This window comes from Pempheris klunzingeri, chromosome 4 (assembly GCF_042242105.1).
Source record: "Pempheris klunzingeri isolate RE-2024b chromosome 4, fPemKlu1.hap1, whole genome shotgun sequence".
In the NCBI taxonomy this organism is placed as follows: Eukaryota; Metazoa; Chordata; class Actinopteri; order Acropomatiformes; family Pempheridae; genus Pempheris; species Pempheris klunzingeri.
Window position 1 is genome coordinate 27,399,356 of NC_092015.1, and position 18,574 is coordinate 27,417,929.

At 44.0% G+C, this 18,574-nt stretch overlaps 1 protein-coding gene across 1 annotated transcript; it reads left to right on the forward strand.

Annotated features, from left to right (window-relative positions):
- The first annotated feature begins 1,878 nt into the window (after window positions 1–1,878).
- On the forward strand, window positions 1,879–10,820 carry meis3 (myeloid ecotropic viral integration site 3). Its single transcript, XM_070829133.1, has 13 exons — window positions 1,879–2,103; window positions 2,398–2,499; window positions 5,727–5,866; window positions 6,181–6,355; window positions 6,439–6,489; window positions 6,577–6,627; window positions 7,046–7,195; window positions 7,369–7,477; window positions 8,193–8,338; window positions 8,979–9,055; window positions 9,915–9,973; window positions 10,059–10,145; window positions 10,538–10,820. The coding sequence occupies exons 2-13, from the start codon at window positions 2,488–2,490 to the stop codon at window positions 10,735–10,737; spliced, it is 1,257 nt and encodes a 418-aa protein (XP_070685234.1). The 5' UTR covers window positions 1,879–2,103; window positions 2,398–2,487; the 3' UTR covers window positions 10,738–10,820.
- The last annotated feature ends 7,754 nt before the right edge of the window (window positions 10,821–18,574 follow it).

An 18,574-nucleotide genomic window follows, 5' to 3' on the forward strand; every position in this document is an offset into this window, starting at 1 on the left:
AAGCAATGCATCATTTTCTGTAGCAACCTTTTAAAACATGTTGCAACTGATGAAACTGATAAAAACATATTACTGACTTTTTTGAGCTGTTAGAGGAGAATTTCTAATGATTGCAACACACTGTATGAGCAGTGAGGGTCTTTAAATGTTATATATTTGGCTGTCTTATAGATATGCATGATGGCACCGTGGGTGTGTTATTATAGGACATCTGTGTGTGTTACCTCTCAGCACAGGCTTAACAACATATGTTGTGTTCAAATGTGTTGTCATTAGCATGTGATGTGTTGGCCACAGACACAAGGAGATGTGCTAAAAATGACAGATACTCCAGTGTTTCTGATGCAAATGAGAGTGACCACGCATTAGACCATAGCTGTTGGAGAAATGTTACCTCAGATTTATGGACCGATCCAAGCAACAAGTTGAAGGAAAACACCTAAACAAACTCAAGAGGTCACTCTCAATACCTAACATCCAATTAAAAGGTTTTCCACCAAGATAAATGAGCAAATCTAAATCCCTGTGAGGCTGACTTCCTCGGATGATGATGCACACTTCTGTGTTAATCCTCTTCATTCGGCCTGTTAACAAAGTGAAAACAAGCACCGGAGCGTCTCTTCCAGCCCATTGACCCTGCCTCACGGCTGTATTACCGGCTCAGTGTAGGGGGGTTGGTTTCTGTGATCGCCCCTGTAGGAAACCAGCGCCTTGCAGAGTTAAAAGACCCCTGGCTGCACGGGGCCCTCACAGGCCGGCCCACGGTCGAACTCTATGCCGCCCACGGAGCCGCCTGCCCCGGCCCGCTGTTCCCCGCCAGGCCGCTGCTGATTGAAGTGCGGCCGCCTGTTGGCCCCTCACAGCGGGGCCGGGGGGAGAGGAGCTCAATGAATAATTATCATGTTACTTAGGTGTCATTTACAACACAAGACTGGGGGTTTGGATATTCCACCAACACGTCAAGGCCTTTTTCCCTCCCTCTCTCTCTCTCGTTCAAATTAAACTTTCTCACAATGCAGGTTTTGTTGTCTCACCTCTCTCAGTCAGCACGAAGACCGAAGGGGGACATTTGGCCGCACAGAACAATAAAACACTTTGGAAGCTATTATCAGCTGTAACTTTCTTGTCATCTAGCACGCTTCAAACTTATTTATGACCCGGAATGAGGTGCAACTTGGTTAAAACTCTTAATTTATTTTTTAAATTTACTTTGAACCCTGATCACCTTTAGAATCAACTATCCAGCAGGCTGATGAGCACTTTAATGGGTTTTCTTTGTAGTTTCCCTCGATCACTTAGAAGAACATGCTCTAATCGGACTTTTTGAGTAAAACCACTACCATTTTTCACGAAGAGTGTTTCCCAGGCCGCAGCAGGGATTTAGTACTTCATGTGTTATCACCTGCAGAGCTCACAGACTCTGATGAACATGCTCCATCCCACCGGGGTTATCACGGTTCTTCTCCCGAGTTATCCCGACATGATGATAGCACGGATGGACAGAGAGGAGGGAGGATGGAGGAGTTCAGCTCGGAGGAGAGCCGAGATAAATCCGTCGGGGGGGTCTTCTTCTTCTTCTTCTTCTTCTTCTCTGGTGGTGTGTGTGTGTGTGTGTGTGTGTGTGTGTGATAAGGAGGAGGAGGAGGAGGAGGAGGAGTAAAGGAGGAAGAGGAGGAGGGATGGAGGGAGGGGGGCCAAGAGATCCCGTCGCGTTTTGACCCTCCGAAACCTCCCCGCACACCGCCACCATCACCACTCCTCCCCCTTCTCCCCTCCTCTCCTCCTCCTCCTCCTCCTCCTCCTCCTTCTCTCCTCTTGAGACTGAAAACACCATCGCTCATTCCCAGCCGTGACATTTTGCAGCCTGTCGCCGTATGCTGCGCGGACAGCGAGCACAAGGAGCCAAAAAGGAAGGGACGCTTTCTGTCTGGTCTCCCACCCACCGAGCCTCACACCGAGCATCCCGAGGGCTGCGAGCCGGAGCGAGAGGCGCACCAGGCGGAGGCGAGGCGCTGCAGGAAGCCGCTGCTCCTCTCACCGGGTTTCTGGACTACACCGGACACGGCCCCGACAGGACTGGATACGGAGGATATTTACGTCTCGGTGGGACATTTTACACCATTTACTGGAGCCTTGTACATCACCCAGCATCCTCAGCGAGCAGCTTGTAATATTATTACTGGCGCTGAGTGCATAATAAAGCCTTAATCTACAGTCCTGTTGTAACATAAAGGCGATGAGCTCGGAGTAAACAGACACAGGTCTCCACTGTTTTCTGTCCACAGTGTTTCTGCTGAAGCCTTACAGGCTGTTTTGGCATCATGCTGGTCGTGTTTACAGCCTCAGTGTTAATGGATATATGTACGCATATAAAAACATGTTTACTTTTATTTTCAGGAGCCCGGGGAAAGAAGAAGGGAGCGAAGGGAGCTGGACTAGCCGAGCAGCGCATCATCATCTGTGGTGTAGGACTGGCTGTCGAGGCGCATGGAGAAGAGGGTAGGTCTGCTGATGTTTTCAAGTGAGAAGAGGTTTAGACCCGGAGCCTGACGGGACAACAGATTTGATATTATATCATCAAGGAGAAGAGGTAATTAGAAAATTGGAGCATATGGTTGGGAATCCTCTTTGCACCGCTGGGTCTGTTCAGCAGCCGCACCAAACGCAAGGCAGGCCCACTGGAAACAGACTAGTGGACTGAGCTGGCATGGACTCAGTGTTTAGGGAAAACAACAGAAAAACGTGCCAGCCGAGCTGCAGAGAAAGTCCTTATTTCTGCTGTAAAATACAGTCAGAAATGTTCTTTACACCCCATCAAATCTTTATAATCCTGCTGGAAAGGAACAACTTTTACGCTTTAACCAGCCGTGGTCTGATTCTCCAAGCGAAATGCAGTTAAGTGGAGGTTAACTGTCAGCAGTGTCCCAGGACAGTTCAGCTGTCGGTGTGGCTGTAATATTTAATCATCCAGTAGAATAATATGGATTTATTATCATAGTGTAATGTCGGCCAGGCGTTAGAGTGGGCACATAAGGGTTATAGTGGGTCATTAAGAGGCAGAGCAGAGGAGATGCAGCTCTGCAACTCGGTAAGTAGGTCAGGTTTTTTGCTACAGTGATTCAGAGGCATGGTGGTGGTGGTGGTGAGGGTGGAGGAGAAACAGGCTGACGGGCACTGGGAGCAATTAGAGATGTACAGAAGACCACTGCTGTATGAACACGGAGAGAGGGGAGAGGAAAGGTCCACACACACACACACACACACACACACACTCAGAGCCAGCCCTACCAACAACAGCTTCATCAACAACATCATTTAAATACATGTGTTTAAAATCAATTAGCTTTGAGCTGTTTGTTTCATAATGTAAATGGAACTAATGGATGTAAAAAAGAAATGCTCGTCTTGTCTTCCACTGGTCCAAAAACTTTACACTGTACTCTTCTTTTCGGTACAGTAATAACGCCCTATAATAAACCAAACGCGAGCTTGCTGGAGTCTAAAAAGTTTGAGTTGTTTTACGGCTCAGTGTCGGCTGATCTGTACCAGGCCCAGTTTCATTTTATCTGCTTTAAATGCTTTAAAGTGATTCATTTTCTACCTGTGGCCATAACACTTGATACAACTTTATTATAAACTTTGTGTTTCTATCATCTTGTTTCGTCATAGTATGTTTCAACGTTGTGTTGCTCTCGCTCTTGTTTATTAATGGAGAGAGAAAAAAAACTCAAGTTGATTCATCTCGGTCTTTGTTGGCTATTTCAATCATGTAAAATAGAAACAAGTTCACATTTTATTGAACACTTTGTACAGGATTGTTTGTCAGTGTGGAAGATGGGCGATGGTTTTACATATCAGACATTATAATGTGATCAAATGTAGAAGTTAAATAGACCCGTCATTCTTTAATACCAAGGGAGGTTTATTAATTATTTTAGCTCGACTGTTAAGAACATCTGAAATATGAGACGATGTGCAACCAGTCTTCTTCATTTTTACCTTTTCTTAACGCTTAATGTAACGTTTCAGGCCATATAAATCCAGTTCTGTGAAAGCCACATGATGATGTTCCCACACATCACGGTGTGCTGTCGGCCTGAACGCGCCTGTCGGGCCCGCACTCACTTTTCTGCGTCGGCTGAAATATCACAATTAAAACTTGATGAAATCATTGCCCTGCCATCTGAAGCCTGTTTACCAGCTCCGTGACTTTTAAAAAACGGAAAATTCGCGGAATTTGTCATCTCAACTTGTGCGCTTTGATCCGCTTGACGCACCGAAACCCGATAGCGTCCGTGCGTAAAGAGAGACGCGCAATCCGATAGCGGTGATTGTGTTAATAGCCAGCCTCCATAAAAACTAGAAGGTGTCCCGGGCCAGGGCCTCAGAGCAGGTGCTTTCTGTGGCCATATGGGACTCTGGAATACAACAATCTGATAAGCCATTTAGGACAGTGGTTCCCAAAGTGGGGTCCGGAGACCTCCAAGGGTCCTGCGGAGCTGTTTGCAGGAGGACAGTGGGTGCACGTGAAGAGGGATAATTTAATTCCTCCTTTATTAAATTCTTAGAGGTCGACACAGAGAGGAAATGTAAGAATAATTGTTTTTATGCCGTGTTTCACTGCTGCTGTCCCACATACAATTTAGATATTTATTCTCTCCACTAATAAAACACTAAAATCATCTCAAATTGGACATTTGTAGATGGAAATCTTGGCGTCTGTGAGCCAACTGGAGTTCTGACACCATTAAAAAAGTGTAAGAAAGATAGAAGTATAGTTTTAATATCCGTAAATCCAAAGGAAGGAATATAAAGTCTGCTTTTACATCCAGACACATTCACACTCTCCTGGTGTAAGTTACAACCTCTGCCTGACTGGGGAATAGTGCCCACAGAAAAACTAGGCTAAGCAGATCATAACCTTTATGGCTCGGTTAAAATAACACACGAGTGAAAGGTGTCCGGGGCCAGGTCACCTAGCAGGTGCTGTCTGTCTGTGATCCCGGTGGCCCTGTGGGACTGCACCGGGAGTCCCTTAAATCCTGCAGCAACAGAAACAGAAGCAGATCTGCTGACCTGAGCAACGTGGCCTCAGTGACAGGAGCAGCAGTGAAGCACAAATTAGATCTGCAACGCAGAGAAGAGAGGGGGAAACAAGGGAGCCAGACATGTATATTCATGATGCTGTGTGTACTGTATCTGTGTGTGTGTGTGTGTGAGGGTGCCATGTGTGTGTGTGAGGGTGCCATGTGTGTGTCGGATTCACTGTGTTAATGTGTGCGTGTGAGTCCCAGTGAGGCTGTCACAGCAGGCTGTGAGGGACGTCTCAGCACGGCTCCTGTCTAGTCTGAGTCGGGCAAAATGAATTGAATATGTCAGCTTGGGCTTTTGTTGGATTTTTTTTTTTTTCTTTTTACTATTTCAGACCCAAAGATTAATCAAGCAATTAACAGATTTGTTAGTAATGAAAGCCCTAATGCACTCACACAAACATGCAGCATGAAATTCTCATATTAAATGCCAGTATGGTCAACAACACACACACAAACAGTGCCTCGACAGATATGGACCACAGCAGCAGATAAGCTTGAGTCCAGTGAGCTGCGTCACTGAAGCCCCCCGACAGCTCAGACGCTGAATACAATCACAGTCAGGTTTGATGTCAGACAGGCGCAGATGTCCAACGTGTCTCATGTTTTCTGTCTGTCCATCTAATTGTGTTTCAGTATGAAGAGCTGGTGCACTACTCAGGGTCGGAGGGCATGTCGGTGGGGGGGTACGGGGATGATGTCAGGCCGTTTCCTCCCCCACAGTATGGACCCGCCATCCCTGACTCCCTCAAACACCACAAAGACCAGATCTATGGGTGAGCATGTGTGTGTGTGTTTGAAACCTTAGCCGTGGTAGAAACAATGATTTATGCAGCCAGTTAGTGGCTAGAAAAGAGTTGTTTGAATTACACTCGTGCCTTTGGCAGATTAACATGCTGCAGATACTTGTACACTGAATCTGAAAATACACGTGAAGTGTTACCAGTTGTCTGTCTCATGCTGTAAAGTGAACGTATCATGTGTACACCATGTCAACTGTTACTGTGTTTATGTATAGTATGTTAACTGTGTGTCTGTGTGTGTGTGTGTGTGTGTGTGTGTGTGTGTGTGTGTGTGTGTGTGTGCGCAGTCACCCACTCTTTCCACTGCTGGCCTTAGTGTTTGAGAAGTGTGAGCTGGCCACCTGCTCCCCCCGAGACTCCACCTCCCTCTCAGCCACCTCCCACCTCCCTGGACTGACCAGCCACAGCGACGTCTGCTCCTCCGACTCCTTCAACGATGACATCGCTGCGTTTGCCAAGCAGGTGAGCGACAGCCATGAGAGCCAATCACGGAACGAAAGAATGAAAGTTCTCATTTGTAATAATTTGTGGGTTTTGTGGCGCAGATTCGTTCAGAGAAGCCCATCTTTTCCTCCAATCCTGAGCTGGACAACTTGGTATGATGTACACTGAAATCTCATTATATTTCACCCATGCATCGTGGGATATGTGTTAATGAGTCATTCACACTCTCCTCTCCACAGATGATCCAGGCCATACAGGTTCTCCGCTTTCATTTGCTGGAGCTAGAGAAGGTTGGTGGGAGAGAAGTACATTTTTATTTCAACACTTAACGGTCAACAAACAGCCAGCTCATTGTCATAAAGTCAATACACAACTGCCTCTCTGCATCCGAACTATTAAAACAAATTATTACTAAACTAATTATTACTAACTACTCATGTTAAGGATGTAATTTGGAAGCAAATGTAGATCCGGCTACAAAAGACATTAAAGGATAGGTTCACAATTTTCTATTTGATGGCCACTATGAAGAGGAGGAATGATTACTGCAAACAGAAACATCATTAATATACATATGGACATCTGTATGTTGTTTGAAGACAAGTGAACCCAGACCTGTGAGCCTCTCCTTAAATGTTCACTATGCTATTAAGACCTATTTGATTAGGAAGTGGTGTAACACTGCTAAATGTAAATCTCTTCCCGAAGGTGCATGACCTGTGTGATAACTTCTGCCATCGCTACATCACCTGTTTGAAGGGCAAAATGCCCACAGACCTGATCCTGGATGACCGCGAGGGCGGCTCCAAGTCTGACATGGAGGACTTCACAGGATCCTGCTCCAGCCTGTCAGAGCAGGTGAGACGAGCTGCCACAGCCCGAACGTCAAACAGCATGCAGTGTCGCTGCCCAGCTGCCTCCGCTGGATGCCTGAATAATGACCATGTGTTTCCTTGTTCTCTGACCTGCTGGGAATTCTCCATCTTCCCATCACTCTGCCTCCAACCTCCTCTCTGTCTCCCTCCCTGCAGAATGCATCATGGGTACGGGAGCCGGATGAATGTGCCACTACTCCACTGGGAACACCAGGCACCTGTGGCCTGCCTTCACTTAGCACGGGAGACAACTGTAGTGACACAGGTACACACACACACACACACGCAGAGTTAAAATACTGTCCATGTGAGAAAACACTGCACTGCATAGCATGAACGCATGCAGGAAAACAAAGGTGGTGCATCTGCAACACAGAACATTCATACACAGCCTACTGTTCACGCTCAGCATATTATAATGCAAACACCACATTTGGACCCAGATCAACTGTTGAATTATTGAGTGTGATGTTGATGACACTATTTGGTCGCAGTGCTGTGCACAAAGGAAAAGAACAAAGTGACACTGAAAGGCAGAGACACAGATCCAGGAAGTCCTGTAAAAATATAAATAAAGATTGATTGATTGATTGATAAAAACAAAAAAAGTGAAGCATTAAATCAGGAAAAACGTTTAGATTTTGTCTGTCTTAAGTTTAACTAATGGTTGTTGTTGTGGTGGTTATGACACATATTGGTTGTGTACGTATTTGTGGCAGAATTAATTGCTATTACAGTTTTGTTCTTAATTAAAATGTAGCTATGATCAGTCAACACATAAAAGTGCACTGATGTTATTATCATTCCTATTAGAGTGAGTCTGCATGGAGATGTATTAAATTATATAACAATCAAATAGAAGAAACATTGAAAAGTGAGGGTCTAATGTTAGTGTAAAAATATCACTGTAAGACATAATTGTGAGTGTGTATCATTGAATTCTAATAGACACTTTGGGTTGAATATGTGCATCCCTGCAGGCGACGGTCTGGATGGAGCGATGGGCTCCCCCAGTACAGGAGAGGAGGACGAGTCCGACAGAGACAGGAGGAACAACAAGAAGAGAGGGATCTTCCCCAAAGTGGCCACGAACATCATGAGAGCGTGGCTCTTCCAGCACCTGTCGGTGAGAGAGCGTTTTCATGTTCTTATCACATTTAAGGCGAATTGTTACACTCAGAAATATCGAATTGGGACAATAATTAAAACCATCCTGCAGAGCTCTTACAAGACAAAGAAAACTTGTGTATAAGCGGGTGTGAGGAAAGAGACAGAGAGTTTATAATGGAGGCCAATTAAATTCAATGAAATCAGTGGATTGAGTGACTGTATGAATATGCTCACTATTCACTGACTGTGGAAGTGATAGAAATGGGGAGAGTAATTGTTGGTGAGGTAATTAGCCACTAAATGAGGCAGGTCAAATGTTGCTTCACTCCAATTATAACAGTGTGTGTGTGTGTGTGTGTGTGTGAGAGAGAGAGAGAGGGGGAGAGAGAGAGAGAGAGAGACGGAAGCACAGAGAGAGTAAGGGGTTACTGAGGTTGAAAATGTGAGCGCAGATGTGAATTCAGATGGAAGGTCATCAGTATTCACTCTGACATTTCTCTCTCATCTGTTATTTCATTGTAGATTTAAGCTGAAGTAGCCTCAGGGTTATTCTCTTGTTGATCCACATGTTAGTAAAAAAAAACAACCAAAATCTTCACTTGTGATTCTGTTGTGTTCTGATTTTGGCAACCGTTGCTCTGTGTGTCCTCTCCCAGCACCCGTACCCGTCTGAGGAGCAGAAGAAGCAGCTGGCACAGGACACAGGGCTGACCATCTTACAGGTCAACAACTGGTCAGTGCGCTCTCAGTCAATACACCAATTTTAGCCCTGTGGCTGCTCAGTAATCAGTTAAACTGTGTCAACTTTCAGTTAAACAACACGGCTGCTGCCGCGTCAATAACATATTGGCCTGATCGCCTTCTGCAGAAATCAACAGGATTTATATTTTACCATAAACTTAAGTCACATGATTTACTCTTCATTGTGCACATTTTGTGCAAATAAATGCTAGTTAAATGAAGGTTAGCACAGAAGATTAGTCTGCTTTATTAGCGTAGCTTGTGACAGAGGAAGAATAGTCCCACCAAGCATCTTTTTCTGACGCTGCAGCAGTAAAATCCACTCACTCTGTGTTCATAAAACAAATTACCAAATCAATATCCAATAATCAGATGGTTTACGGCTCCCCAATTCCTTGTTCGCTCCCCAGGCACACATTTATCTGCACAGCAAAACACATGAATAAACACACACACACACACACACACACATTTCCATGCTACTGATCAATGTCTGTACCTCAGATATTGATGCAGAAACACACACAAAAATCAGAATACGAATGTGTGTGTTCTATGACAGATGTTGTAATCTGATAACTTTCATGTTTTTATGTGTACCGCTGTTGCAGCACACACACACAGTGACCCGATCAATGCAGATCAATCAATTATCACAGGGCGATCAATACCTGCTCTGCCCTAACGTTGATTTACTCTGCCCTCAGAAAGGGTTAAGTGGTTGTAAAATGGAAAAGGTTAATAGTCTCCCAGTCAGCCTGTTTCTCCATTAACGGGCGGCCTTGTCCATCTCTCTCTCTCTCTCTCTCTCTCTCTCTCTCTCCGTTCCTTGTGTCTCTCGCCCCGTGCAGGTTCATCAACGCCAGGAGGAGAATAGTTCAGCCGATGATCGACCAGTCAAACCGCTCAGGTGTTTATACGTCGCTCAGTAAACAACTCTGTGTATATATGAGTTGTGTGTAGTGTTTTTGTGTCTGATGGTGTGTGTCCCACAGGTCAGGGGGGTCCCTACAGCCCAGAGGGAGCAGCTCTTGGGGGCTACGGACTTGACGGACAGGCCCATCTTGGGCTTCGAACAGCAGGTACAGTAGCCTGTAGGGAAATACTGCTCACTGTCACATACAGAGCAGCACACATACCACTGCAGGATAAGGCTGGTGAGATAAATTCAACGATAAGACTAAAATCAACAGTAACTTGATGCTCCTAACAAGTACTGTGTGTGTATCATATATCTTCTTCCTCTCAGTCATGGAGCTCCACACTGTAGTTTATTTTGATTTGAAAGGAACTTGAAGTGGAAGTATGATTTGGCAAAAGTAGAATGATAGATTTAAGACAGATTTAACACTTGACACTGTGAGTGACGCTGGTTTGCTCAGTATTTGTCCCTTTCAGTGAAGCCAAATCCTAAAAGAGGTCCCGTTTTCTCTACATTGAGGATGTTAACCTGTCCACCACTTTGCCCCTCCAGGTCTCCAGGGGATGTCTTCTCTGCAGGCCGACTACCCCGGCGCTCTACTGTCCCAACCCGGCTATCCGCCCCACCCGGGACCCTCCCTCCACCCATACCCGGGCCCGCACCCTCACCCTGCCATGCTGCTTCACCCGCCACCACATGCACACCCCGCGGAGCCACTCCTCGCCCAGGGACTGGACATACACGCACACTAGCTGAGGGGGGAGTTGTTCTCTGTGTGTGTGTGTGTGAGGGCAAATTACTGTGTGAATGTGTGTATATGAGTGTGTGCAATGAGATATGGGTTTGCGTGGTTGTGTGTGTGTTTGTGTGTGTCTGTGTGTGTGTGTATATGTGTATGTGTAATGACGCATAGAGAACAATATTTAAAGAAAAAAGACACATTGCTCTGAAAGTTTACATTCCCCACTGAAAGACACTGACCTCAATGTAGCTGTTCCACTCACTAACACACACACACACACACACACACACACACACACACACATACACACAGAGTTTACACCCACAGGGTTAAGCCATACCTCTCTCAGAGTAGAAGTGCTTCCTCCTCTCCAAATGTTTCCACTGTGTCCTGTGGGTGAGACACATGCTTTAAACTACACCTCCCATCATGCCTGCTGAACCACAGGAAGAAGGTCGATCAGATTGGAGACATCGATGAATATTTATCCCAGACTTTGCAACAGCACACGGACGTTAACTGGATGGACCTGATCCTGTGAACACGCCTTCTTCACCACTCCCTGTCTTCCTGTCAGAGACACACACACTTACACACACACACACACCTTCACACACACTTTATTTAAAGCTGATTTGAGTTTTTTCTTATTCTATTTTTATATTTATGTGTGCCACTCCAGACGGATGCAGCTTCACATGAGTTTGTTGAAGTATTAGTGCTCTGCCTCAGCATGAAGCTAAACACGATGAATGACTTCCAGTCTGCCTCGCTCTCGTACCACTGACCTCCTTAAGACGCCAACAGGTGTCCGTTACCTTGCGATCCTTCCTACACACATTTCCTACAAACACACAACATACACAAACATGGCAACACACTACACTGAAAGCCATTTCTACACACACACACACACACACACACACACACACACACACTGACACTCTCCTGTAAGCATTTCTAGTACATGTTTTGTCTGTCCCAGCGGTGTGAGGGGAGCTCCAGCCAAAGGACTCTTGAAACATTCGGCTCTGTCTCCACTCTGCTTGGACTGCTGAAACCTTTCTGAATGATGATGGGAAATACAGTTAAAGTATTAAAATGTTTTTTTTTTGTAAGACTGTTTGTGTGTGTTGTCTGATTCTACACGGAGGTGATTTCTGACAGCAGCGAGTGTAAAGATGATCTGGGTAGTTAGTTAGCATATTTGATGTATCAAAGTTTTACACTACATATTTAAACTGATTTTTAGCAACTAAATTAGTTTAATAGTCAGCATGCAGAAATTCACTTGATTTTTGAGTGTGCAGTTAAACTCAAGAAATAGACAATTAAAATGCACGAAAAGAAAAGATGCAGATTTTATTGACATAGCCAAATAAGAGTATTAGTAAAAGAACCAAACTATTTTTGACCAGTGACTGTCGTGGCTCTTTCTGTATCATTTCCTGTTTGTACAAAAGGTAATTCATTACTTCATTTGTTTTACACAAACTGCAGAAATGCAAAATAAAGTAAAGTGCAATGAGCAGTAAAACAACACACAGCAAATCAAGTCTTTGCTTTTGAAGGACACCATTAAAGGTGCCGGCCTCCTTAGCTGGCGCTGTCCCTGAGCGTACCTGTGGAACTCTTTGTCTTTAGGTTCCGTGTGAGGCTCTACATTATAGCTGGTTTTTATTGTGTTTATAATTTTGGTTTGTACCAAACAACAACTGACTGTCTTTCTACATCCTGGATATTACACTGTAACCAGTTTTGAAAAGTAGTAAATAATTTATTTGAAAATAAATGAATTCAAAGAAAAGGCTTCACCTCACTAATCCACGGGTTAAACATGCAAAATATCCAAGATGCACACGAAACAACCCGAAACATCTCAGAAACGGTTATTTTGTAAGTAAAATAGTTATTTTTTTAAAAATTATTTATCAAAAAAGAATTGTTTCATAAACACAGCAGCAGTGTGCCTACTAATATTTAAATAAAATGTTTCAGCTCTTAATTTTCACCAATGCGTGTAGATACTTTCACCATTATTTATTCCTAGCTTGTACTCTTTGATTATAAACATTAATAAGATATATGTGGTGTAAAGACTCAAGAAATCACAGCTTCCCACAGTCAGAAACTTCATCACAAATGATTAAAAACAGCCCCAAACAGCTTGTGTGCTCTTGATTTAAAATAATCCATACTACTCGTGATGCTGTTGCTTCTTCATGAGATGTTCAAACACTTTTAAAAAAACCACCATCAAAGCCACCCACTTTTACAAGACCTCTGCTTGACAAATAGTGTAATCTTCCTCCTCTTTTCCGATCATAAGTCACGTCACTCCGTTCCCTCTCCTGACTGATCGGTTGCACTGTGACAGAGGCCTCGGGCTGCAGCCGCAGTGATCTGTCACACCGGCTGGATTATCACAGCCAGGGAAGAAAGTTACTCTTTAATGCTTCGTAGACCAGCCCAGATCTTTTCCAGCCCTTCCCTCCTACTTGTTTATCACTTAAATTCATGTGTCAACACGTGCAAACACTCAGAACTTAAACAACCTCAAAGTTTTTCCCCGTAACGTTTCCCCTCCTGATGTACATGTCCTATCCGTAACCTTCACCTCTTCTCTCATCTGCATTCTTATAGCCGTCAAACATCCATACATACTTTTGACTCCCTAGATCCACCCACAGCACCCCAAACACACAACAAACACTGAATAACCCCCCCCCCCCCCCGTCCTCCCTGCCCCCATTCAGCCCGGAGCAGGAGGGGGGGTCAGGGGCCAGAGTGCAAACAGAGGTCAACAGGAAATGGCTGTTCTCACTGGCCCCCAGGTCCTGACCTCAGCACCCCTCCACTTTTCATTTCACTTTGTCCCTCCACACTCTGAATCCTCGAACATGTTGGCCAGTGTGTAATAATAATATCAAGGCCAAAAAAATCAAAGACCAAAAAGAAAAATGTAAATTGTCTGAATGAAACTTTATAATATCAAGAAAAGTAGTTTTTAATTTTAACCTTAGATTTTCTCACATTAGAGCCCATTTGAATTAGACTGTACAGTATGTGAAAACAGACTGCATAGCCACGCTAGTGTCTCTACAAGAGTTAAATGGTAACAGCAGCATGCTAACACACTCACAGTGGCAACGCTAAAATGCTGAGGTTACTGAAATTCGTCTTGAGGGGGAGGTGAATGTGTGTACATCATTTCATAGCAATCCATCCGATAGTCAATAATAAGTGAAATGTAAATTTCATGTTGACGCCAGATGGAAAGTCAAAGGATCATCAAGTAGGATCCTCTGGGGACCATGAATCAGACCAAAGGGTGTGCAGACAGACAGACAGACAGACAGACATTTTGACCTTTAAATATCACAACCCTGTCTCCTAGAAATTACATTTCTATACTATTAATTTACCTGCACAATGTTGGCCAGACTTACATGTTGCTGTCTGAACTGCAGGTCAGTAGATCTCAGTATTGGCCTAAGAAATCCAGGACCAGTCGGCCTTCGCATACACAAATCCTTCAACAACTGAACCTGTACCTGTATAATGGTGCACTCTATTCACAATTAATGGCTATCACCACTCGTGAAAGAATTTATTTTTCATCTCCAAGTGTCTGAATACAATGACTCTAAAATTCAGCTCAGGCAGGGCTGCAAGCAGAGACACCAACAGCATCAGTGTAGAGCCCTCGCTCACACACTTACACTCACGGTATCGTGCCACAGCTTGTGATTAGTTCGGATGGATAACCAGCCGTTCTCTCACTAACGCAGACTCCATGAGACGGTGGGAATTAGACTGAATAACAAATAAAGAGCAGAGGGGGAGGGGGTGGATACGGTGCTTCGTTGTGTTTGTGTCCTGTGGTCAGAGGAATGTATGTCTGTATGAAACGTATTTGATAAGATTCAAATGAGCTGTGATTCAGATGAGCTCCAGTGCAGCACCTGTGCAGTGTGACCCTGCACAGGACATCTTCATATGTACTGCTCTCCGTGCACTGCTGCACTCCTCATAACGTCTCCATCATATCAACACTCCTACTGGTTTGAATTTGACCATTTGGGGCCACTGGAGGAAAATGAATACACATGTGTGATGTGAAAACGTGCATGCCTGCATGAATATGTGTGTGTGCATAAATATGTACAATTCCATTTTAACATAAAGTGTGTGGGTATGTGGTGGGGGGGCACTCTGGTGGTCATTAATCATTCAATTACACACCTGTCAGAGTTCAGACAAGGGGGAGAGAGGGAGGGGTTGGGGCTGGGGGAGGAAGTAAAAGAGAGGGAGGGGGAGAGAAAGAGAAAGGAATGGAGGAATGCAGTGGGAGAGGGGGAATAACAGAGAGGAACTGAATGATGAAAAAGGAGCAGGAGGGTTAAAGAGAGAAAGTTTTATTGTTTTATACGAGCTGTGACAGAGGCGAGCAGCTTGACGGTGACAGACTCCTTAGAGGCCACAGCAAAGACAAAGACAGCACTCATATGTGTTATAGGGGACGGGTGACGGACGAGGACGAAGCTGGTCAGGACAGTGAGGATGCACCCAACACTTCATCCAAACTGAAATAAGAGGATTACAGAGCTAAAAGCGAAGCGGTGAAAGGCATCTTTAGAGCATTTTAAGCACAATGTGAGAGCATGATAGGTGTTAAAACCATCCAATATGCCAAAAAAGTAGAGGTTTTAACATGACACAGATAAACACATTTAATTTAGTCATCTCATGCCTAATAATGGGTTTGTAATGGCTACACTGAACTTACAGAAAAAAAAGATTTATTCACATACCTGCAATTAATGAAAAAAGACTGAATAGATTTTTGTTTTCTGTGATATATACTACAACTATAACTGATCCTAAACGTCATACTGTGATGTTTTCTGCAGTTAGTTTACAGGACATGGGTGCAATTTACCTTTTGTACTAACCGGAATTACTACAAAAGGAACAGTGGTGGACAATGTATTCATGTTACTTAAGTAAAAGTTAGAAACATGAAAATATTCCGACACAAGTGGAAGTCTTGCATTAAGTACACAGGTATTATTATGTACTACATCATTATTATGTACTGAAGTATTCACAATTCAGAGAAATTGCTCCAATGTTACTGTATTAGATGCAATACTATAATATTGTATTATTATTATTATTACAGGTGCATTTTACTGTTGTAGTTGGAGTAGATGGAACAACGTCATATACTGCAGGGTGGTTTTATCTGTAACAGTGTGTTAAATAGACAACAAGCGATCATAATAAACGCATCGGAATAAAAAGTACAATGTTTAACTATATCTTTATTTTTAGACTTTCCTCCAAAAACTGCATGTTGTTGTCTTTTTTAAAAAACTAAGTTTTAAAATTTATTTTCATTTCTGATGTGGACACTGAGGGAAAAGTGCCTCTGCATGTTTGAACTGTATGTGGCTCTTTGTGTCACACACACACACACACACACACACACACACACGCAGACACTTCATCGTCTCCATGTTTAGCTGCAGTACCTCAACTGCCTCAGGCCACAGCCATCTGTGCCCCCCCCCCCCCCCCCTCCATCCACCACACACACTCCTCTCCTCTTCTGTGTGCCCCCCTCTGCTGCCATATATCTAATTTATGGCTGTGTTGAGTGCGTTACACACACTCATGTATGCATAATATATCAAGTGTGTGAAAGAACTGTGTGTGTGAGAGAGCAAGTGTGTGACACTGTGTTTTAGCCAGTATCGTCTTGACCACAACTTCTTTCTCAGTGCATGCCTACATTTTGTTCTGTGTGTGTGTGTGTGTGTGATTATGTGCTTGATAACTGTGTGATCCATTATATATCACTGTGTTTCTTTCTCAGTCCTCCACCACATCTGATAGCACTGATGCAGTGTGAGAAACGAAAGGAAGTGTGTGTGTGTGTGTGTGTGTGTGTGTGTGTGTGTGTGTGTGTGTGTGTGTGTGTGTGCGTGTGTGTGTGTCAAGGCCCAGCTGTTTCTGGGCTTGACATCCACATGCAGGCAGAATGCCAGATGTCTCATTAGGCAAATTTGATTGGCTCGGTCGTTAAGAATGCAGCGATGATACAGTTCCATATGTATGTGTACATGAAGCTGTGTTTGTGTGTGTGTGTGTGTGTACATTTACATATGAGGCCCCTTGAATAACTATTTACATGTGTGCATGCTCAATGTATGTGCATTCATTATTTCAATCAACTATTTTAGTAACACAACTACATGAAATGATGAATGATGAAAGTCTTTGCACTGCCTTCAACACCTTTTTGTGCTTTAAAGGCTGCAGCTCCGAAAAGTTTTTCAACTGTAACGTCTACTGCAACTGCTTTAAAGCAGCAGGTGGTAGGACTGACAAGAAAGTGGGCTCAGCCTCAGAATTTGAATAGCTTAGCCAGTGAATAGCTTGAAATGGTACAAAGGTAAGTGGTGAACTGCCAGAGGGTTAAAAAAAAAAGGTAAGGTTACCCAAAACTGAAAAATGGGTTAACAACTTAAAGCTGTTCTGCAGCAATGGAGGTTGATCAAGCCTTGAAAGTTGGTGCTACCAGTTCCTACAGGTGTCCCAACTTTTCTTGATTGCCTACAACTCCTTCTGTCTGCATAAAAGTAGTGTTGGAACACACTGTGGTACCCTCGTGAGCATTATTTGAACAGTATTGTACTGCAGAAAGTAGTGTGTTTCTATAAAAATAGCGAGGAAAAGGCAAATACCAACGGAAGAGAGACAGACCATCATAACACTTAAAGATGTAGGTCTTTTCTACAGAGAAATTGCGAAGAAAGTCAAGATGGCAGTGAGAACAGTTTCCTTCACCATCAAAAGGCACTCAGAAACTGGGGGAGACTCTGACAGGAAGAGGTCTGGCAGACCCAAAGCCACAACAGAATCAGAAGACAAGTTTCTCAGAGTCAACAGCTTGCGTGATAGGCGGCTCACAGGACAACAGCTTCAAGCACAGCTTAACAGTGGTCGTAGTGAGCAAGTCTCAGTTTCAACTGTGAAGAGAAGACTTCGAGCTGCAGGTTTGACAGATCAAGCTGCAGCAAGAAAGACACTGCTAAGACGTCAGAATAAGAAAAAGAGGCTTGCCTGGGCCATGAAACACCGCCAGTGTACCACTGAAGACTGGAAGGTGTTATGGACTATGAATAAAAATTTGAAATCTTTGGTTCATCACGCGGGATTTTTGTATGCTGTCGAGTAAGTTGGTGAAGGTTGGTTCCTCACTGTGTGACATCAACTGTCAAACATGGAGGAGGAAGCTTGATGGTCTGGGGCTGTTTTGCTGGATCCAGGGTCGGTGACTTGTACAGAGTGAGAGGCACCCTGAAGCAAAACGGCTACCACAGCATTCTGCAGCACCATGCAGTACCCTCTGGTATGCTCCTAGTTGGTCAGGGGTTCATCCTACAGCAAGATAATGACCCAAAACATAAGTCCAAGCTATGCCAGAACTACCTTAAGAAAAAAGAATGGCCAGCACAGCCTCCAGACTTAAACCCCATCGAGCTGGTTTGGGATGAACTGGACAGAAGAGTGAAAGCAAAGCAAACTACTAGTGCCACACATTTATGGGAACTTCTGCAACAGAGTTGGGAAGAACTTTCTGAAGAATATTTGATTTCCACTGTAGAAAGAACGCCACGAGTGTGTTCAGCTGTTATATCTGCCAAAGGTGGCGACTTTGATGAGTCAAAAGTTTAGGATAAATTTTGGTTTCTAAATTGATTGCATGATTTCTTTTTTAACTTCACTTGTTTATTTGTTCCATGCTTTCATTTCAGAGTACAATGAGACATTTAACT